Raw genomic sequence first — 24,539 nt, forward strand, 5'->3', positions numbered from 1 at the left:
ATTTTTGACTTCTACTTAGTTGCTTAAGGAATCCATGAGTCACACCCTTGATCTCTTCAGTGTTTTTTGTGAGTGGACACTCTGACCTTTTGATCTGAGGTTTCAGCAAAAGGTTGTGTAGTGACACTTTTGGCTTTGTCTTCCAAGCATGCTTCCCTGACAGTGAGTCTTTGACTTTAGCACCCTTTGCCACTCCAGTAGGCTAAGAATTTGCAAAACCATCAAGTCCTGGGTTCTTTTTGTTTAATGTGCCTCCCCTCAATTTACTTCTCTACTTTCAAATTTTACTATTAGCAGCACAAAGAAACCAGGCCATACCAACAACATTTTCCTTGGAAACCTCTTCAGTTAAACATCCAAGTTCATTGCTCCTAAGTCCTGCTTTCCACATAACTGCAGGACATAATTCTGCTAAGCTTTCTGTTCTGTAATAGCAAGCATCCCTTTTCCTCCAATTCCCAACAGTCTTCTCTGAGTCCCCACCAGCAGCATCTTGAATGTCCACATTTCTACCAACAGTCTGTTTACAGTAACTTAGGTATTCTCAAAGGTGGTAAGTGTTTTTTCTATCTTGTTCCTCATTTCTTTCTGAGTCTAGCAGAGTTGTTAACATCCATATTTCTACTAACAGTCAGTTCGTGGCAATCAAAGTTTTTTCTAACAGGCACTTCACAATTCTTCCAGCATGTGCTCACTGCCTAATTCCAAAACTACTTCCACAATTTTACATATTTATTGTAGCAGCTCCCCACTTCTAGGAACCAAAATCTGTATTAGTTTTTTACCGCCACTGTAACAAAGTACCACAATCATAGAGGCTAAGACAATATTCATTTATTTATCTTACAGTTACATAAGTTAGAAATCTGACACAGGTCTAACTGGGCTAAAATCAAGACATCAGCAGGGCTGGATTCCTTTCTACAAACTATAAGGGTGAATCCAATTCCTTGCTTTTTCCAGTTTTTTAGAGGTCATCACATTCCTGGACTCATGATCCTCTTCCCTCATCTCCATATTCAGCGACTTTGGACATTACATCTCTCTGGACACTGTATCCCTACTGGTAACCCTGTTTCAACCATCATATCTCTACTGATCCTCTACTTCTATCTCCTGCTTCTGTTTTTAAGAACACTTGTCCTTAGGCTGAGCATGGTGGTTCACTCCTGTAATCCCAGCACTTTGGAAGGCAGAGGCAGGAGGATAGCCTGAGCCCTGGGGTTTGAGACCAGCCTAGGCAACATAACAAGACTTCGTCCCTACAAAATATCAAAAAAATTAGCCAGGCATAGTGGGACACACTTGTAGTCCCAGCTATAGGGAGGCTGAGGCAGAACGATTCCCTGAGCTCAGGAGGTTGAGGCTCTGGTGAGCTGTGATCATGCCACTGCACTCCACCCTGGAACAGAGTGAGACACCAACTAAAACAGAAAAAAAAAAAAAAGAACTCTGTCTTTAAAGGGCTCACTTGATTAGTCCAGGATAACCTCCCTATCTGTTGTTTAGCAATTCCCCTTCAGTATGTAATGTAACATATTCACAGGTCCCGGGAATTGGGACATTCACATTTGGGGGGAGGAGTCATTATTCTGCCTCCACATCTACTAATCACTCGAACTAGAAGTAAACCATAATTCAAGGTGGTCTAATAAGATGATCATTATTCTGTCTAAACACCTACTAATCACTCAAAATGAACTAGAAGTAAACCATAATTCAAGGTGGTCTAATAAGACATCGGAAAATATTAACAGCTAAAAGAAACAACTTCCAATCAAGAGTTGACTTTTTTAATTTTTCAAATATTTAGTGAACCTAGCAATCTAACTGAAGGTGTAATGTCTCTTACTTAGGGCAGATATTATTAGCTAACTAATCCAACACCCATTTTCAACCCCTTCTCCCTTGCCTGCTCCTAATACTTGGGCTATGAAAGCTAAATACTCACTTTCCTGGCCTTTTAAGGGTAGTCATATAATAAGTTGTGCCAAAGAAATCTAAAAATTGCCTTGGAAAAAGATACTGCATTCTTGATTAAAAAAATGGCAGATGGTGCTGGCACTCCCTGGCCCCCTTCCAGTACCCTTCCTGCCTTGAATGTGGTACACTGCCAGTAACTTATGCATCTATTTTGCAATAATGGAGAATGTCCAAAAGAATGCAGGAGATACTAGCCCTGACACTGTTAAGTTTCTGAGCCAACACCAGCTACTCTATGCTTCTAGGCTTCTGGTTATATGAGGAAAAGCTAAACTTCCATCTGAAGTCACAGTTTACATCTGCTTCTCTGTTATTTTCAGCTGAAAGCTTTCCTAATTGTAACTATACTCAATACACCCACTGGTTAAACACAAGCATTCTCCTCCAAAAAAAGTACTGTGTTGCACAAAATCAGATTTACTTAAATGACTTATAATTAATAATTAAGAGGGAAACTTTTAAAAATAACATGTATTATGTACTTTAGAGCTGTAAGTTATACATACTCATTCTAGGACATTAAAAAATTACCAAACATTTAAAGAAAATAAATATCAGCCACAACCCCAAACACCCAGAGATAATCTACTGATAATGTATACTTCCATTCATATTTTTTTATATTTTAGTAGAGACAAGGTCTCGCTATGTTGCATAGACTGGTCTCCTGGGCTCAAGCAATCCTCTTGCCTCAGCCTCCCAAAAATGCTGGGATTACAGGCATAAGCTACATCTCATGGCCAGATTTTTAATATGCATACATAAAACAATTTTTAAAGTAAGACTATGTGAAATACAAAGACTGAGTACAACTCCTATTTAGCACTTTAATGAGAACTTATTCATATAATTAAAGATTCTGCAAAAATATTTCCAAAAACAGTATTTTATAATGCGATTTTAATTAAGTAATTTTAACAATGATAGACACATAGGTTGGTTTGTCCTTTTTGCTATATAAACAATGTTGCAACAAACATACTTGTATAAAAGTCCTTCTGTGTTATGTCTGATTATTTTCTGAGGATAATTTCCTTTTTTTTTTTGAGTTGGAGTCTCACTCTGTCACCCAGACTGGAGTGCAGTGGCCGCTCCCAGCCACCACAGCCTCGACCTGCTGGGCTCCGGCAATCCTTCCACCTCAGCCTTCCAAGCAGCTGGAATGACAGGCGCGCGCTACCACGCCCAGCTAATTTTTTGATTTATTGTAGAGATGAGGTCTCGCCAAGTTGCCCAGGCAGGTCTTGAACCTGCGGGCTCAAGCAATCCACTCACTTCAGCCTCCCAAGGCACAGGATTACAGGCTGAGCCACCGAGCCCAGCTTCTGAGGATAATTTCATAGATGTGTTCTTACTAGGTCAAAAAGACAAAGCTTTTCAATTACTCAACAAATTTTATCAAAGTACTTTTTAGAAAAACTGAATCAATTTATTACTCTACCTCCAGCATACACCAAAATGTCTCCCTGTAAGTACTGAATGCTGCCTTTTTGCCAGTCTATTGAGTACAAACAATAACTCACTCTTGAATTTTTAATTTACATCTTTTGATTACTAGCAAGAATGACTAAAGACATTTTGATCCTTTGCATTGGTTAGTCTATGAATGATCACTTGGGTTTCTTTAAATGTCTAAGAGTTCTTTATCTACTATAGATGCTAGCCTTTTGATGTATTTGCTATAAATATTTTATTTCAGTGTACACATATCATCTACTTTTTAGTTTTGTTTACATATTTTTATCAACATTCCTATGTACTCAAATCTATTAGTATTATCCTTTGTGACTCCTTTTTTTTGCTTTATCAGCTAGAAATGGTTTTCACATGATGACAACTGCATTTTAGAAAAGAATGCTTTAAGATATTATATTATTTTAAATTTCTATTGGCTTTCTTACAGTCAAAAAAATAAAATTAACAGGAAGAGAACAGCAACTATGCCACTAAATATGTAAGTATCCTATCCTATATTTTGACCATTCACATACCTGCTTGTGACAATTATCACATCCTCAGAGATGGTAGCCATTTCTTTGATAGTAAGGTAGCACATTCTCCTCAATGTTTGCTGAAAAAATTATTTACAAAAGGCAAAAGATTATTCATAAAGAATTTTTAAAAATTATTTAAAGTGAGGACTCCAAATAGATATATTTAGAAAGATACTTCTTAAAAAGATTCTCATCTACTCAAAAAATCTTTTAAAAATATCTGGTCAAGAAAATATTCAAAATACTAGTATTTTCTAAACACAAATAATTGATGCACAAACACACTGGAAAGCATCTAGGTAAAAATTTAAAAATTCAATGATATGGGTCTTTCTACAGAGAGATGCAAATTTAGACTCTGAAAGCTTGAATCCAAAGACATCCTGGAAAACTTTTTTTTTTTAAAGTGACAGAAAGCATACTTCCTGGAATGCACATTTTAAGCTATGAAAAGCGTATGTCCTGGAAAGCATTTCTGTAAGTTATGGAGAGATGTGCAGGCTCTCCATTTCCTCAGTTCCATGTTCACCAATGTTCCTCCAGAACCCTAGATGACTGTGGTTGAACAACCAACTTCCATTTTCAATTACCATGATTTCTGTATGGATACCTGGATCAAAGCAAGTACCAAGCTAACAATAACAAGGCTTCACCTATCCTCTCCTACTCACCTGGATATCTGATTATTCATACACTATGACATTAGGTTCCTCTAGTCTTTCCAGCCTCATTCCCAACTGAGTAACTTCATATTTCTTATAAGTAGATAAACTCACATACATCAGACGCAGACCCAGTGTTCATGCTATAGAACAAATCTTGAGACCACTGAGCCCATTAAGGAAAGAAGAAAGAAGTGAGGGTTCTCATGACAATCAAACACAGAAAAAATAAAATAAAAAAGAGAAAGTCAGTATGGGGCAGACACATGGGACAGATCACATCCATACAAAGCTACTATGAGAAGAAAACAAAATAAGAATCAAAATTTTGGAGCTGCTTGAGTCCAGGAGTTTGAGACCAGCCAGAGCAACATAGCAAGACTTCGTTCTCCACATAAAATAAAAAATTAGCCAAGCATGGTGCCATGCACCTATAGTCCCAGCTGCTTGGTAGGCTAAGGTGGAAGGACTGCCTGAGCCCAGAATTAGAGGCTGCAGTGAGCTGTGATCATACCATTATACTCCATCCTGGGCAACAGAGTGAGATGCTGACTAAAAAAAAAAAAAAATCATGGCAGAAAAATATCCCCTCCCTCAATTTAAAAAAAACAACAACAACCCTACCATAAGAAGCAGAAGAAAACTGGAGATACAAAAAAAATTAGCTATAGGCCAGGTGCAGTGGCTCAACCCTGTAATCCCAGCACTTTGGGAGGCCAAAATGAGGGGATTGCCTGAGCCCACCAGTTCGAGGACAGCCTGGGGAACTTGGTGAGACCTCATTGCTACAATAAATCAAAAAATTAACCGGGTGTGGTAGTACGTGCCTGTAGTTCTGGCTACTTGGAAGGCTGAGATGGAAGGATTGTCTAAGACCAGAAGGTTGAGGCTACGGTGGCTGGGAGCAAGCCACTGTACTCCAGCCTGGTCGACAGAGTGAGACTCCATCTCAAAAAAAAAAAAAAAAAAGCCTCAAAATAGAGGCTCAACATTATTAATCATCAGACAAAAGAAAAGTAAAACCATATTTCAGATACTACCTCACACACACCAACAAGGCAAAAATTCAAAAGACAAACATATGCTCTTAAACCTCTAAAACGTACTGCATTAACTAACTCACAGAAATGCTGAATAAAGTATGAATAAAAAATTTAAATATGTAGCCAAGGGAAATGCAAAGATGCTAGAAATGAATACAAATAGTCACAGAAGTACATGCCCAGGATCTTACTGTCATGAGACACAGTATCTAAAGTCTAGGACGAAAGGGATTCTAAAAGGCAAATTCTCTAAGGACAAAGAAAATTATTCCAGATAATAACTCAGAAATATAGCAAGAAATGAAGAGTTTTTAAAAAAAGAAAAGTGGTAAAGATATACGAAGTCCAGGCGTGATGGCTGATGCCTGTAATTCCAGCACTTTGGGAGGCCAAGGCAGGAGGCTTGCTTGAGCCCAGGAGTTTGAGACCAGTCTAGACAACATAATGAGACCACGTCCCTTCAAAAAATAAAAACATTTGCCAGGCATAGTGGTGCCCACTTGTAGTACCAACTACTCAGGAGGCTGAGGCAGAAGGATCACCTGAACCCAGAAGGTGGAGGCTGAGGTGAGCTATGATCATGTCACTGTACTCCAACCTGGGTCACAGAGTAAGACCCCAACTCAAATAAAATTTAAAAAAAGAAAAATGAAAAAGGCATAAGTAAACTACAGTGAACAATATATGTCACAAAAACATGTAACTATAAATATGTGCGTATGAACAGATACACAACTATATGTTTATATGCTCATACACATATAAGGACTAAGAGTGTCCTAAGATTCTCAAATTTCCTATGAGCAGAAAAAAAAAGATGAATATTAAATTTCAATAAGTCAAAAATCCATTGCACGTTTTAGGGTAACCACTAAAAAAACTTCCAAACTACTATCCCACACGTCACTGATACTCTGTTCGTTTCTAGTCTGTCTTTTTCTCTCTCTGCTTCATTTTGGACAGTATCTAATGGTGTCTGTCTGCAAGTTCACTGATGTTTTTCCTATATTTCTAATTTTCTGTTGACTTCCATGCAGTGTATTTTTCATTTTATACATGTTTTTTGTTTAGAAGATGTATTTGGATTTCTTTGTATATTTATTTTAATCATTTTTGTTTTATCTTTCCATACATTATTAAGCACACCATGCTTGTAATAGCTATTTCAATGTTATCTGCTCATTCTATCATCTTTATCATTTCTAGGTTTGTGTCTGTTGATTCATTTTTCTCCTAGTTATCAATAATATTTTCCTGCTTCTTTGTATTCCTGTTAACGTTTTATTAGATGGCATACACTGTGAAGTTTACGTTAAGTGCTAAGTTTTGTTGTATTCTTTTACATAGTATTGAACTCTCTTCTGTTGTTGAGGGTAGGTTACTTGGGATCCGTTTTTGTACTTTTGAGGCTTACTTTTAATATGTTTAAGCTTTAGTCTAAGGCTGGCATATCCCTCAATACTTAGGTGATATCCTTCTGAAAACTATCCCAGACGTCTTTGCATTACAAGGTCTTTCCACACTCAATGGTGGGAATATGAACCACTCTTAGCCCTGTGTTCCAATTCTTTCCTTAGCCTTGAGTTCAGTGGTCACCACTTATTCAAAGACTCAAGAGATAGTCCTCATCAGATCAGTCGGTTCTCCCCTCTCTCCTCCACCTTCCCTTTTCTCTCTGGCTTCTTCTTTCTGCCCCACAAATTTGAGGTTTCTTGGGTTTCCCAACCTCCATTTTTTCTCAACTCAGAAAGATAGCTAGGCTCCTTTCAGTCTGCCTTCCTGGAACTGGGGCCTGTGATCTGCCTCTGATCTAGTACAATCCTAGGGCTCACCTTGTTTGTATCCCTTCTTCAGCTCACAGTCCTGGGATGCCTGTTATCCAATGTCTGTACACTTGGGTCATATATTTTGTTTGATTTTCTAGGTACTTATGGAAACAGGGTAAATCCAGCCCCTTTATCATGGCTGGAAACAAAACAGAAATGTGAACTTAATATCAAAACATTTGGTGCATTATCTAGTTATTCTTGTATTCTTAATTTCTAACACTATTCCATTGTAATTAAAGAGCACAATCTATATGATTTTATTCCTCTGAAATTACAGTCTTGTTTTATGGCTCTGTATATAGTCAACCTTTGTAAATATTCATTTTCTTCATGTACATTTAATGTAGATAATGATATATTTGGGTCTGTGTCTACCATCTTATATGAATTATGCTTGTCTTGTTTAATCTGTTTCTTTTCCTCTCTTTTTTCCCTTATTCTGGCTTGATCTTTTTATCAATTTTTTTTTTTTTTTTTTACACAATTAGTTTGGAAGAGGAAAACAACAAATAGAAACAAGTCAGTGAAACAGAATGCTGGTCCTATGAAAACATCAATAAAGTTGGTCAACTCCTAGATAAGATTCCTAGGAATAAAAGATAGAAGGTACAATCTGCCAATATCAGAATGAAAGACGAGACATCACTACAGATTCTACAGACATTAAAAAAATGAGAGAATATTATGAACCACTTAATGCCAAGTTCTACAATTTAGATGAAATTTCTGGAAAGATACAAATTCCTAGAGTGAATCTGAGAAGACAAATAACCTGAATAGTGCCGTATCTTTTTTTTTTTTTGAGTTGGAGTCTCACTCCATCACCCAGCCTGAAGTACAGTGGCACGCTCACAGCCACACCAGTGTCGACCTGCTGGGCTCAGGTGATCCTTCTGTCTCAGTCTTCCAAGTAGCCGGAACTACTACAGATGCATGCTAGATATCTATTTTTTAATGTAGTTAATTAACCTCAGAAAACCTACCCACAAATAAAATGATTCCAATAGTGAACTCTAACAAACATTTAAGGAAAAATTAACAATGACTTCACAAAAACTCTTCCAGAAAACAGAAAGTCTTTCCAACTCACTTTAGGAGGCGGCATTATCCAAATACAAATCCCAGACAAAAACGCTGTTAGAAGAAAGAACTACAGATCAATGTTTTATGTCCCTAGACAAGAACAAACTGAAGACTATGTGCTTGTGTGTGTGTGTGTGTGTGTGTGTGTGTGTGTGTGTGTGTGTGTGTATGGTAATAAGGGTTTTTCCCCCATAAAACTGAATCAATGCATTTCTCTAGATTAGTATACTAAAAAATAATTATATGATAAACAATGGATATAGAAAAGGAATTTGCAAAATTCAATTCTCATTCATGAAAAAAATCTCAGTCTACTAGGAATAGAAAGGGACTTCCTCAATCTAACAAACAAAAGTCATCTACAAAAAACCAACAGCTGGGATGGGCTCGGTGGCTCAGCCTGTAATCCCGCGACTTTGGGAGGCTGAGGTGAGTGGATTGCCTGAGCCCGCGGGTTCGAGACCCGCCTGGGCAGCAAGACCTCATCTCTACAATAAATAAAAAAAAAATTAGCCAGGCATGGTAGTGCGCGCCTGTAGTTCCAGCTACTTGGAAGGCTGAGGCGGAAGGATTGCTGGAGGCCAGCAGGTGGAGGCTGCGGTGGCTGGGAGCGGCCACCGCACTCCAGTCTGGGCAACAAAGTGAGACTCCAACTCAAAAAAAAACACAAACAAACAAACAAACAAACAAAAAAACCAACAGCTAACACCATATTTAATGGTGAAAGTCTAAACTGTTGGGAGCCAGCCACGGAGGCCCACTGAGCATTAGGGATCAGGAAGGGTCATTGACCCTGAGACCACTAGGATGCATTCAGGAGTTGTTGACCCCATTTCTTCTCCCTTTTCTGCCTAGTCCAACAGCCAGGAAAAAACTCCTGCAAGCTTAAGCATATAACTCTGAGACCGGGAGGAACACAAACTAACTTCAGAAGCTCATTGTTCCCATTTTTCCACAGACTGCGGTTTTGGTTTTCATACTACTTACAGCTCAAACTTGGGTCACACTGAGGAGCCTTAGTGTTGGTCACAGGCTTTTTGTATGTGCTCTTAAGATTATAGCAATATAAGTTTTGGAAAATAGGTTATAGAGATAAGTTTTTGGGTAGCCATTTTGTTAAAAGAATGCAGTCAGCCTACTTCAGGTTGGGCCCACCCCAAACTTTGGACTGGGCCACATTGAGGAGCCTTAGTGTTGGTCACAGGCTTTTTGTATGTGCTCTTAAGATTATAGCAATATAAGTTTTGGAAAATAGGTTATAGAGATAAGTTTTTGGGTAGCCATTTTGTTAAAAGAATGCAGTCAGCCTACTTCAGGTTGGGCCTACCCCAAACTTTGGACTGGGCCACATTCCAAACATTCTGGGTTAGGCCACCTCAGGTTGTAAGAGTGATCATTTAAGTTTCAATAGGATTGTTTAGCTTGGTATTAGTATAAATTAGCATAGAATGAAAAAGGTTTATAGGATAGGTTAGTTATAGATTAAGGTTAGTACTTGTAATGGGTTTTTTAGGTTATTGATTACAGAAACATTGTGCTTTAGGAAGGTATTGTTTCATTGCCTTTGAGGAACATTAACCAAGCATGAGGAGTAGAAAGACAATTTTGGGTTTGTTCTTCCTCATGCCTGAAGGAACATGCACCTGGCATTGTGTTCATGTGAAAGACATGTGAGAATGACTTTGCAGAATTTGGGGATAAAAGCCCACTGTAAACCTTCAATAAATGGCTTCTGCTCATCCTGAACAGTAGTCCAGTCCCTTTCTTTCTCCCCAGTCCCTTTCTTTCTTCTCCCTAGTTGCCTACTCTGTCTCACCTCCAGGAACCTCTGAACCTTGCAGGAGCTGGACTCCCGCACTAAATGTCTCCCCCTAAGATCAGAAACAAAGCAAGAACTATCAACACTCTACTCAATACTATACAAAGGTGCAAGAAGACAATAAGATAAATGAATTAAAAGCATGTAGATTAGAAAGGAAAAAGTAAAATTGTCTTTTTTGGAGCTGACAAGAGCATTAATATAAAAAACACTAAGGAGCCAGGCTCGGTGGCTCAGCCTGTAATCCTGCATCTTTGGGAGGCTAAGGTGAGTAGATTGCTTGAGCCCACGGGTTCGAGACCCACCTGGGCAGCGAGACCTCATCTCTACAATAAATCAAAAAATCAGCCAGGCATGGTAGCGCATGCCTGTAATTCCGGCTACTCGGAAGGCTGAGGCAGAAGGATTGCGGGAACCCAGCAGGTCGAGGCTGCGGTGGCCGGGAACGGCCACTGCACTCCAGTCTGGGCGACAGAGTGAGACTCCAACTCAAAAACAAAAAACAAACAAACAAAAAAAACCACTAAGGAATCTCTCAAAATACTCCAAAATAAGAAATTCAAGATCACAGAAAAAAGTTATATAAAAATCAATTTAATTTCTGGAGACTATCAGCAAATAATGCAAACACAAGAGCATCAAAAACACCTAACTTCAGTCAGGATGGCTATCATCAATAACTCAAAAAACAACAGATGCTGGAGAGGATGTGGCAAAAAGGGAACTTCTAGTATAAATTAGTTTAGCCTCTGTGGAAAACAGAGCGGCAATTCCCAAAAGATCTAAAAATCGACCTTCTATATAACCCCACAATCTCCCTGTTGGGAATATACCTGGAAGAACTCAAATCACTCCATAAAAAAGATACCTGCAAACATATGTTTATGGCAGCATTGTTCACAGTAGCAAGAACATGGAACCAACCGTGCTGCCCATCAAAAGAGGACTGGATTAAAAAAAAAAAAAAAAGTGTTCCATATACATGATGGAATATTATGCAGCCATAAAGAAGAACAAAATCATGAACTTCATAGCAACCTGGATGAACTTAGAGTCTATAATACTGAGTGATCTTTCACAGAAACAAAGAACTGAGTATTACATGTTCTCGCTCATAAGTGGACCTTGAGTAATTATCATAATACTACAAGAAAAGGATTGGCAGTAGCGGGAAACTGCTGGAAGGGAAAGCGGGATTGGCAGTAGTGGGAATCTGCCTGGGGAAGGGGGAGCACCTCATTAACAAGGGCACCTGCATAAAGAACACTTGTATACCTAACCCTGAATTGTACCCCACATCTTTAAAATAAAAAATTAAAGTTAAAAAAATAAATAAAGTAAAATAAATTAAAATTAAAAGAGCATCAAAAAATATTATCTACTTTAGGGAAAATTTTCACAAAATATGTGCAAAACGAGAACAATGAAAACTATAAAATAATGTTGACAGAAACTAAAGAGGTATGAATAAAAGAAGATATAAATCATGTCTGTGAAGCAGAAAAAATAGTTTTACAATGTCAGTTCTCTTCAAATGGTTCCTTAGACTTAATTCAATCCCCATCAAAGTTCCAGCAGGTTTTTTAAAAACAGAAATAGACAAGCTGATTCTAAAATCTATATGGAAGTGCAAAGGATCCCGAAGAGCCAAAAAATTTTTGAAAAGAATAAAAAGAAAACTAGGAAGACTTGCACTACCTGATTCAAAACTTACTACAGTAAGTTTTAAACCTACAATAATCAAGACAATGAGGTACTGAATAAGAATAGACATATAGATCAATGAAATGAATAGGTTGTTTCGATATGCCAATGTAACTCAATCATCTTCATCATCTCCTCCTCCTCCTTTCCTTCCTTCTTCCATATAGATATTCCAGAACCAGAGGAAAAGGAGGAGGCAATAAAAACAGGAAGAAAAAGGTGAAAAAAATCCAACCCTTACTTTATGCCATGTACAAAAATTAATTTGAAATGGATCATAAAGTAATTCACATAAAACTGTAAAACACCCAGAAAAAAAGCATAAGAGAAAGTTATTGTGACCTTGAGTTAGGCACAAATTTCTACAGTATGACAACAAAAACACAATTTATAAACTGGGTTTCATCAAAATTAACTGCCCTTTGAAAGACTCTTAAGAAAATGAAAACATAAGCCACACATTGAGAGAAAATTTTTGTGAAACATATTTGATAAAGGATTTGTATCAAGAATGCATAATGATCTCTTAAAATTCAATACTAAGAAAAGAAATAATCCCAATTTTGTAAATCGGTATCTTTCACCAACAAAAGAGATAAGAAAGGCAAAAACACACATGAAAAGATATCTGAGATCAGTAGTCATCAGGAAAATGCAAATTTAAGCCACAAAAAGACATCATTACACACCTATCAGAATGGCTAAAATTAGAAATAAAAAGAGGCTGGTATGGTGTTCCACACCTGTAATCCCAGTGCTTTGGAAGGCTGAGGCAAGAGAACCACTTGAGGTCAGAAGTTCAAGATCAGCCTGGGCAATATAGCAAGACCCTGTCTCTACAAAAAATGTTTAACATTAGGCAGGCATAATGATGTGTGTTTATAGACCCAGCTACTCAGGAGGCTGAGGCAGGAGGACTGCTTAAGCCCAGGAGTTCGAGGACGCAGTAAGCTAAGATTGTGCCATTGCACTCCTTGGGCAACATAATGAAATCCCGTTTGTAAAACATAAACCAACAACAAAAATAAAAATAAACACAATACTAAGGTCTAGCCGGATGCAGAAGTACCACAACTCTCACAGTGGCAGTGGGAATGGCACAGATACTGCAGAGAACGGGTTGGCAGTTCCTCATGAAGTTAAACATACAGAATCCCACCACATGGCCAGCATCCCCACTCCCAGGCTTTTATCCAAAAGAAATAAAAGTTTATGTCCACACAAAAGCTTCAACATGAGTGTTCACAGTAACTTTATTTATTTTCACCAAAATGGTGAAAAGTCAAACCTCCTCCAGCTAGTGTATAAACTGTGGCAGCCACACATACAGTACCAGCGTGACATAAAAAGGAATAAATGAATGATACAAACAACATGGATGAGCCCAAAGGAATTATGCTAAGGAGCTGCAAGGTAGACTCAAACGTTCCATACAAGTTAACAGAATTTGCATGACTTCCTGGAGAAGGTAAACATATAAGGAAAGAAAAAAGACAACAGGGGCAACTCCTTCGGGTCCTCTCCTACTGTGGGAGCTTTTCTGTCCTCTCAATAAAACCTGCTTTCAAAAAAAAAGAAAAGAGAAGACTCGTTGCCAGGAGCTGAGGGTGGAAGGAACATATGATAGACATATTTTGGGGGTGACGAAATGTTCTAAATTTTGATTATAGTGGTGATAACACTACGATACATTTGTCCAAACTCATAGAACTACACCCCAAAAGGGTGAATTTCACTGTATGTTAAATTATACTTTAAAGAAAAGACAACAGTGTAAGTAAATGAAAAGGAAACCACAGAGTGGGATATTTAGAAAACACCTATCTGATAAAGGATTTATATCCAGAATACATAAAAAATAGTTACAACTCAATAAAAAGACAACCTGATTTTATTTATTTATTTATTTATTTTTGAGTTACAGTCTCATTGTGTCGCCCAGACTGGAGTGCAGTGGCTGCTCCCGGTCACCGCAGCCTCGCCTGCTGGGCTCCGGCAATCCTTCCGCCTCAGCCTTCCGAGAAGCTGGAATTACAGGCATGTGCTACCATGCCCAGTTGACTTTTTGATTTATTGTAGAGATGAGGTCTCGCTGCCCAGGCGGGTCTCGAACCTGCGGGCTCAGGCAATCCTCTCACCTCAGCCTCCCAAAAGCGTGGGATTACAGGCTGAGCCACCAAGCCCAGATCTGATTTTTTTTAAAGGTAAAATATTTTAACAGATACTTCACTAAAGCAGATACACAAATGGCAAATAAGCACATGAAAAGATGCTTTATATACTCAACATTAGGGAAATACAAACTCAGCAGTGCCACTCCTAAATATTAACCAAAGAGAAATGAAAACATAGGTTCACACAAAGACTTGTACTTGAATATTTTTATCAGCTTTATCACAATATCGATAAACTGGAAACAACCCAAATATCCATTAAGTTGTGAATGGATAAATAAATTAAATTACTTCCATGCAATGGAATACTTTCACTAATGAAAAGGAGCTAACTACTGATGCACATAAAAACCTGGCTCAATCGCAAAAGCCATAAGCTAAGTAAAAGAAACAAGACATAAAAACCATACAAGATTATATACTATATGATTAAATTTAAATTAAATTCTAGAAAATGCAAAATATTGTGTTGCCACAAGGTATACTGGGTGCCAGAGGTGGTGGGGGGAACAGGTAGCCAAGGGCTGTGAGGGTATATTCTGGAGTGGTGAAGAGTTTCCACATCATGACTCTGCTGATAGGTCCACGACTCTATACATGGTCAAGACTCACTGAACTGTACGCTTAAAATTGGTGAATTTTGTGGTATAAAAGCTATACTCAATAAAGTTTATTTTATTTTTTAAAAGACTGAAGTTTTTAAAAAAATTTAACCTATAAATCGATAGGAGGAATATAAATAAGCAAAGAATATGAACATACAATTCAGAGAATCAAAGTCAAATGGTCATTAAACATATGAAAAACCTGGGCTCGGTGGCTCAGCCTGTAATCCCACGCCCTGGGGAGGCTGAGGTAAGTGGATTGCCTGAGCCCGTGGGTTCGAGACCCACCTGGGCAGGCGAGACCTCATCTCTACAATAAATCAAAAAAATTAGCTGGGCGTGGTAGCGTGCACCTGTAGTTCCAGCTACTTGGAAGGCTGAGACAGAAGGATCGCCGGAGCCCAGCAGGTCAAGGCTGCGGTGGCCGGGAGCGGCCACTGCACTCCAGTCTGGGTAACAGTGAGACTCCAACTCAAAACAAACAAACAAACAAAAAAACATATGAAAAGAGTTTCAACCTCAGCAGTGATCATGAAAACGCAAATTAAAACCACAGAGACAAATCACTTCACATTCTTTCAAATGGCGAATATTTGGGCTTCATAAAAAGACTGGTGAGGATTTGGAGCAATGTCTGTCTAAAATACTATAGCCCTTATAAAAATCAATTTGACACAATCAAACATGCATTATCTAGAAATACCACTTGTAGGTATCTAACCCAGAAAAATCTCACTGTGTACATAAACATTATGTTCCACATCATTTTTACAAGTCCAGTGTGCTATCCATTGCACCACAGAACCAGCTAATATCATTTTGCATAGCTAAAATGTAGGAACAACTTAAACATCCACTAATGAGAGACTTGCTAAGTAGATAGGACTACTGTACATTCACAAAGTGACACCGTGTCAAGTACAGTGACAAATGTCACCAGTAGGGAAAGCTCAAAACTGTACTCATTTTTAAAACTGCAAAATAATATGAAGATTATGTCATGTACATTATTTTAAAACACAAAAATACTATTGATTCTACACACAAACATGTAATACACATGTGCGTATATAAACAAAGACAGAATATCAACTTCAAGACAGTAATTACCCTTTGTTACAGGAATGCTGGGAAAGAAAGCCACTCTACATGCTGCTGGCAAAATCTCCACTTCTCCTCCCCCGACAACAATCACTCCTCAATTTTAAACTCTGCCTAACAGAACTGACAGTGTCATGCTGCACACAGTTACTGGCCTCAGTCACTACACGAAGCCTATGACTACTCCCACACAATTGCACACTTCCTCGTTGCTCATGACCTGGACACTGACTGCCTTGCAGCTGGGTACAGTGCCGCAACGGACATCATCTTCCATCCTTTCACAATCCCAAACCCTTCCCTTCACATTCTCAAGCATTTCTATCAGCAAAATGCCCTGTATCCTCTAACTCTCTTCTGCATGTTCCCATCCTTTTCTCCAAGGTACACGTGGGTCTCCCCAAGGCTTCTCCTGCCACCCTCTCAAAAGGTGGCTGGTCTTTCCCCCACAATCTCCACACCACCAGGCCTCCAGGCAGGGAAGCTGTCGAAGTTGATCCTCACTGCTTTATTCAGAATCACTGCACTTCCTTCTTCCCTAGAAACTCTGGCTTTAAAGATTATGCCCCTAGACTCTGTCACCTGCCACCATTCCTGACTACATGAGACCCCAGATGACTTCTCTTACTTTTAAAAAATATCGGTACCGTTATTCACTATCACTCTCTCCAATATTACCCCAGTTTAAAAAAAGTACTGCTGATTCTAACACTCATACAGAGAGTACCTTAAAAATGCTGACCTCTTCATTCCCTGACCCCTCATCTCCAATGATCCTGTTCCCCTCCCGCTGGGACCACCCACTCCACTGGCTCAGCCTATGTCCACAACAGATCTTTCCCACTTCCTTCCCAAGCATTTCACTCACCAACCACCACTCTGAACACATCATTTTTCCACTCCCTCATGACCCACAACCCACTGATCCTATCCCATCAGTTCCCGTTCTTATTTCCCTCCTAACCAAACAAAGATTCCAAAGTCAATATTTTAATGACTCAACTTATTTTCTTCTCACTGTTTACTAGCCTGGCAAAACTTCAAACCAGATTAAATCCAGTCTCTAACCTTGCATGCCTTAACCTGCTAACTATAGCTGGAGAAAAACATTCCCCATGCCACTTGCTAATACTTTAAATTCATGAGGACTAACTCCAACAGGCTGTTGGTCCTGTCCCACAGTCCCACATTTCCCTAATACATTTCCTAGAAAACTATTTCCTATCCCCTTTTCTTAATACAAACCCCTGTGCCTGAGGCTTCAAGTCTATCCTCATTCTGTTTTTTCCCTACTCTGCATCCTCTTCCCCGCTCCATGTCCAGCTTTTCTTCCCAACCACCAGCACTCTGAGCAACAGCAACCTCAGGCCTCCTACCAGACATCTGTCTGCAAAGTCAAAGCCACAAAGAGAAAACAGCCTTCCCTGACTTTTATAACCGCCCCTCTTTGAACCCCGCTCCAGCAGCTCAAAATGCCCAGTCTTCTAGTTTAGTTCCTCTAATAAATATCTAACTCCATAACACTCACAATGTCTGCTTCCCTGACTGAACCCTGAATTTTTGGTATAGGAAGTGGTCAAAATAAGATCTTCAGGATAAGAACCTCAAAGTGCTTCTCTGATTTCAATAAAGACATTAATAACCCAGTTTCCAGTGGTAAAGGGGTACTAGTAGTCCATGGCATTAAGTGGCAAAATACTTTGATTATATTACCTGCAGTCAAGGACCTATAGAAGACAGAGTTCTGGGTAACTAAATAATTGCTGCTATGGAAGATCTTAGTAAAAATCCACTGTATAATGGGTTCACTAGTTGCTTCTTACACAGGAGAATTCCTTTCTCAGGAAAAGAAAATGATGAGCTCAGGGATTTGAATGCACAGCTCAAGGTCTAGGTAAGGGACCAGAAATCTAGGACTGCCTAAGAGAAAGCCCCTTGCCATGTGGCCACAGGGTTGAGATTTCTGAAAAGCATATCCTGCAGGTGGTGAAGTTATAATGCCAATTAATTCATACATTTCAGGGCATCTTATGTTCAAGTTAGAACCTTGAGTGAGGAGAGAGGCCTGAAAAGTAGGATATCTGGGCAGATTCTGATGGTGCCAAGTACCCTGAATCCCTCAACTCTGTGAATCATGCTTGCCAGGAGAAGCAGCCCTCTATCCCAGTCTGAGGAGTGCTAAGGGGTGATGACACCCTCCCTGAAGCAACTGCCTTCCAGGCAACTGTTGATCTTCCTGGAGAACCACACCTAAAACTTCTCTTTATCTAGATCCAAAACCAGACTCAAATCCCAGGAGGTCCTGGGGTTGGACACAAAATGCAATGTGTGATGATACCTAACACATACCACGAGAGCCACAAGACTTGGCCGATGTATGTTAACAGAAAGCTGGGAAATACACATCCCAGGGTCCCCTTCCCTGAAAGGTTCTGCCTTAGAACTAGACAAAAGGAAAACAGTGCCCCGCTGAGAAGACAGAAGAAAGGAAGGTCATGTGCTCTGAAGGCCGGGTGGCCTGAGGCTATAAGAGAGGAGGCCCAGGGGCTACAGTGTGTTCACTCCCTTCTCCCTAGTCCTGTCCCCTTCCCATGCCACAGTTCCTCTCAATCACCAGCCCTGCTGACCAACAGCAACCCCAGGCATACTAGAAACTGACTAGGAACTGGCAAACATGGTGGCCAACCAATCCACCCCTCCAGTGCTACGCCACAGCAGCGCAGTGACTGTTTTCATGACTGCTGCGTAGAATCTGTGAGGAACAGTTTTACACTGCATGCTTTCTTTCATTTCCATGTGTCCTTTAAGGAGCATGTGTAAGTTTCATAAAGTTAAATAGTTTTAAGTAACTGTCAACATTTCAAGCAACCCTCCCCTAATCTAGAAGGCCCCAAGTTCCCTGAGGAAAACAAATAAATAAAAGCTTTTTCACCCTGTAAGAATTTTTTTAAAAAGACTTACATCATTAGACTGAAACAATCGAGTCATTGCAAAGAAGGCTTCTGTAGCTTCTGTAGTCCCAAAGTGTTCACCCTAAGTAAAATTCAAAACAATTTTTAAACTTAAAAACACATAAGTATATATATATTTATTTATATGCATATAAATTTCCTAATTACATCTGTAAAAGTCTTTTAGAACTCAGGAAAAAAAACTCTTTGTAAACATTGGGGGGGCACTTTACATCAACAAGGGGACATGATCTCACATCAGACAAAGTAGGGACCAAGGGGATTCCCAAAGTTTACCCGTAAAACAACCACTTATCTACCTAATCCTGAATTGTACACCACATCTTTAAAATAAATAAATTTTAAAAACCAAAAACATTCTGCCTCTTTACAATTTTTCTGGCTTTCAACTTATATCCACTCTTTATTTAAAATAGCCCAATATCACAGATCATGCTTAAAAGTTGTGGAATATGGCCAGGTATAGTGGTGAGGGCCTGTAATCCCAACACTTTTGGAGGATGGGGCAAGAGGATCTCTTGAGGTCAGGAGTTCAAGACCAGCCTGGGCAACATAGCAAGGCCCCCAGCTCTACAAAACACAAAAAATAAGATAAATAAATCAGTCAGGCTTGGTGGTGAGTGCCTGCTGTCCTAGCTACTCAGGAGGCTGAGGCAGAAGGATCACTTGAGCCCAGGTGTTCAAGGTTGCAGTGAGGTAGGATTGTGTCACTGTGTTCCAACTTGGACAAAAGTGTAAGACTCTGTCTCAAAAAAAAAAAAAAAAAAAAAAAGTGCTGGAATAGTGGTCTCTAACATTTTAGCAAAAACTGCTTTAAATTTCCCTGTAGAATTGTGATGTACAAGGATGTAGAAAATAATAGCAGTATTAATAATAATAGGATGCTATTATTCCATTTCCTAAGAGTAGAGATCACACCTTACACTATAAATTTCTATAATATACTGCCAAGCACAATGCCTAACATATCATAGGAGCATACTAAATATTAAACTATAAAGAACTATTAGCAATACCAGCAAACATGGCAAAAAAGGGACCACCCAAAAGAGCAGAACCAGATTCACCACATACAAAACAAGGCCTATGGGGCTGCAATAGATTTCAATGTTGGCTCAAGCCCCTGAAAACATGCTTTGTAACAGGGCATCACAAACTTTAATGTGTATAACAAATTTTCCAGGGATCTTGCCAAAATGCAGATTCTGATTAAGTGGCTCTGGGGATAAAGCCTGAAACCTGGCATTTCTAACAAGCTTCCAGTGATGCAAATGATGCTGATCTGGAAACCACATTTTTTGTGTAGCAAGGTGTTAAATAACCTATTTCACTCATATACAAAACATTTAGGTCACAGATTACCTGAAATATTACCATTTCAATATTTAACTTCCTCATTCAAAGCAATCTTAATATGTTAGACTAAACCACTTCAGAGTTTCTAATTTCACATAAAACATAACTAGTCTTCAATCTATTTGCTATAGACATAAGAATAAATTTTAATGAGTTTAAGATGAAAGACAAAGTTTAACAAGTTTATCATTACTTAAATTAGAGTATCCAGCCTGCACATCAGCAAGAGATTTCTCTCTTTCTTTCATAAATATTTATGGAATACCTAGAAGCCCATGTGTTTTTTAGTTACACTGGAAAACCATAAGACCCTACTTTTTACTGGAAAGTCAGAGAATATATGGCTATGTTAACTCTGGTAGAAATTCACAATATTTTTCCATAAAGCTCTACCAAGAACTAGACAAAGAGCTAAAACTTATGTTGCCAAACCTGTCTATGAAGTTAATTGTGCTTATGCTGTGCTTATTAATTTCCTTATCAAGATAATTAAATGTTTCAGCATGAGTTGCCCCATCAAAGAGATACTGACCAACGTAAAAATATGTACTACTCTGAACCAAATGTGACGACTTACAACTCTTGCTTATACAATGGATTTAGACAACTTGAACACAATGTGTGCTATGAAAAGCTAAATCAAATTGACTTTTCTTAAATGTTTCTAATATGCTGACACAGAAGGATTATATTGCTGTGAACAGATATATTTTATTTAAAACGATGTGCTTGTTGCTCAGTCTTCATTTGCAAACAACACAACTATTAAATCTCTGGATGAGGACTTCGGCCACAAAATATAATAAAGATAAAATATTTGTAGAATTCAAGCTGGAAACCATAGTCATCTTAGTACCATATGTAAACCACCTGAGATGTGATATATATAATACACACACACACACACACACACACACACACACACACACATATATATATATACTGTATATATGTCTGTGTGTGTGTACATTACATATACAGTCAGCCCTCCATACCAACAGGTGCTGAATCTGTAGATTCAACCAGCCTTGGATCAAAAATATTTAAGAAAAAAAATGTTTGCTTGTACTGAACATATACACACATTTTTTTTCCCTTGTCATGACTCTCTAGACAATGCAGTATAACATCTATTTACATAGCATTTACACTGTACTAGGGATTGTTAAGTAATCTAGAGATGATTTAAAGTATATACAAGGATGCATATAAGGTCATATGCATATAAGATCATATGCATTTCCTATCAGTGACTTGAGTGCCCATAGATTTTGGTATCCACAGGAGGTCCTGAAGCCAATCCCCCATTGATACTCAGGGACTATGAATCCACAAAACAAAATTATGTCTTCTAAAGCTCTAAACATTTCATGAGTTTTTTAAAAAGTCGCAGGTAAAAAACCATAAGAAAAAATAAAATTAATAACAATCATAGCAAATAGAATCTATGTTCCATGAGTGCAAGAATTTTTGCTGGTTCTGAATCTGCTGTATCCCCAATACCTAGAACAGTCTATAGGACATAGCAGCTACGCAATAAATATTTGCTGAATGACCAAAGGAAAATGCTTTCTGAATGGTAACTATGTGTTCAATACTATTCTCAGAACTTTACATTTATTATCTCTTCAGTCATTACTACTTTTTAACAGGTGTTATCATAATCCCCATTTACAGAAAAGGGCATGAGGTACATAAAATGGTTCAGTTTTTGTCCAGAGTCATACTGCTAGTAATGGGGGAGTACAGATAATAAATATAAAATCTGAATATTAAAGTCAAAACTTTAAAACATCACTATTATATGGGGAAAAAATACCTGGTATTTGCCTGATTTTATCTTCAGAGAGACATAAAGACCTCTAAACAAATGTAAACAATATGTTCTAACTAGTACTCATTGACTTCAAGTCAAAGGATTTCTTCAAAACCTGCTATAGGCTGGGTGTTGTGGCTCAGCCTGTAATCCCAGAACTTTGGGAGGCCAAGGCAAGAGGATTGCCTGAGCCAGCAGATTCGAGACCATCCTGGGCAACTTGGTGGGACCCTGGCTCTACAATAAATAAAAAAAAATTAGCCAGATGTGGTAGCACATGCCTGTAGTTCCAACTACTTGGAAGGCTGAGGCAAAAGGATCACCTGAGCCCAGCAGGTTGAGGCTGTGGTGGCCGTGGCAACAGAGTGAAACTCTGACTCCAGTCTGGGCAACAGAGTGAAACTCTGACTCAAAAAAAAGCAAAAAAAAAAAAAAAAAACAACCATACTATATGCTTAGCTGGCTTAGTAACTCATGAATAAAAAAGTACAGATTGAGCATCAGTAATCTGAATATCCAGAATGCTCCAGAATCAGAAACCCTGAACACTCTGTTACTCAAAGCAAACACTCATTGCAGCATTCTGGATTTTAAATATTTGAATTGGGAATGTTTAATCAGTATGTACTCTGCAAATATTCCAAAATCCCAAAATACCTGAAATCTGAAACACTTCTAGTCCCAAGCATTTCAAATAAGGGATAATCGTCCTGTATATAATCACAGATCTCATGCTCAAGAAATTGTACATACTATTTTGTTAACCAAACACTGTTGATGTTAAAATTAAGTGAATTTAAAATAAATAAACAATTACACTTTCCAGAAAGCACTTCACTGCATGTTAAGTATTTCCATTCCAGGGCAATCTGAGGAAAATCAAAATAATTTACCTGGTTCAGTAAGTAAAGAATCTTTGTAAGAATATGCAAACATCTTCTTGGATTGATGGGAGTTTCATTGAATATACGAGCCTATGGAAATATAAAAACATTGTTTTATATAGAATTTTTTCTATCTTTTATTACTACAAACCAACTTTAATAAAAAACTATTTTAATCCCAAATCTAAATAGCTGTCTTCAGTTCTCCTTTGCAATAGTATAAAATAAATTACTAGATGTGGCCTTGATTTCCCATTCTGTACTTTCCAACTCATTCCCTTAAGTCGGCTGCTTCAGTGCTATGGGCTTTATCTGTTAAATAAGAATCACAATATTTACCCATATCATATGAATACAATGAGCTTAATATCTATAACATCTTTCAGTAACCTTGCACTAAACACCTCTCCCAACATTTTATTTACAATTCCCAGCACATGGCAGAGCCTGCATGTCTTTGTATTCATATAAGCCCTAGAATCTCCTGTGACAAGTAACCTCTCTTCCTTTTCCCTCAAGTCCATAGTCTCTGAACTCTATTACATTCATTTTGGAAGTCCCTGTGACAGTATCCCAGGGATTCTCTGCCCACCATTCTAAAATAGGATAGTATAAAAAAGAGAGAGTACATGTCCAAGTCATACCTCCTGTAAGACAGCACTCTTCTCCAGATGCTGGAAAGGATTGGAGCCACTCCCTATATCATAAAACAAAAAAAGTCTTGAATAGCAGTCCTACACAACCTTATACACTTTCTAGAGAAGTGTATAAGGGAACTGAGTGCTTGGGAAATTTCACCTAAGGGAGGTGACCACTTGGATGTCACAGTGATGATCACTACTAAGGTGTATATAAATTGAGTGAAACCATCTTGATTCTGGCACTAGCTCTGTCATTGCCATCTTGTAGGAAGAGCTTGGACTTGGCTTTTGCAGGACCCCCGTCCAAAATAAGTTTCTTCTTTCCCTGCCCTCTTTTTCCATGATTGTTGAAAGTATGTTATTTCCCCAACACCCCCAAGATTAATGAGACTGTGATCGGGCATTTGATCTCCCTAAAGGTAAGCTCTATTGTATGTTTCCAGCATTTACCGAGGCAGAAACGAAGAGTTTTACAGAGAATCACACAGACGTACAGCTAGAAGGGGCCACGGAGGGTCAACCCTCTCCCACATTGTGAGCGCAGCTATCCAACACCGAGAACAATGTTTTCTTTTCGAGGAGGCTTGGCACCTTCCCCACGTGCTCTGGCCCCAACACGAGCGTCGAGTCCCTTCCGGGCGCCTGAGCACTGCAGGGGCCGTGTCCCCCGGGACGCTCCTGCCCCTGGGCACCGCCGGTGCCGAGAGCCCCCAGGAAGACTGCAAAGTACAAGTCGTCCCCAAGTTCATCACACACGCTGCCCCGTCGACCCCGGCCCGGAGCATAGGACGCTCCCGCTCGGACCCCTGCCCAACAGCAGCCCCGCCTCGAAGCGCGCGCACGCTCCGCCCCGCCCCGCCTGGGGCTCGCGGA

At 39.0% G+C, this 24,539-nt stretch overlaps 1 protein-coding gene across 1 annotated transcript in view; it reads right to left on the reverse strand.

Moving 5' to 3' along the window:
* The window catches only part of LOC103271394 (coatomer subunit gamma-2-like), a gene marked incomplete at its 3' end in the record, with an annotated part of 64,346 nt that extends 39,895 nt beyond the window's left edge, over positions 1-24,451 (reverse strand). The window contains exons 1-5 of the mRNA XM_008068870.1: positions 24,283-24,451; positions 23,670-23,722; positions 23,035-23,115; positions 18,959-19,030; positions 3,975-4,054 (exon numbers count right to left, since the gene is read on the reverse strand). Of these exons, the coding sequence (XP_008067061.1) occupies positions 3,975-4,054; positions 18,959-19,030; positions 23,035-23,115; positions 23,670-23,722; positions 24,283-24,451 (455 nt within the window). The remainder of the gene's footprint in view (positions 1-3,974; positions 4,055-18,958; positions 19,031-23,034; positions 23,116-23,669; positions 23,723-24,282) is intronic.
* Positions 24,452-24,539: the final 88 nt, after the last annotated feature.

Source organism: Carlito syrichta, unplaced genomic scaffold, assembly GCF_000164805.1.
Source record: "Carlito syrichta isolate Samal-C Ts95f unplaced genomic scaffold, Tarsius_syrichta-2.0.1 Scaffold311617, whole genome shotgun sequence".
Classification (NCBI taxonomy): Eukaryota; Metazoa; Chordata; class Mammalia; order Primates; family Tarsiidae; genus Carlito; species Carlito syrichta.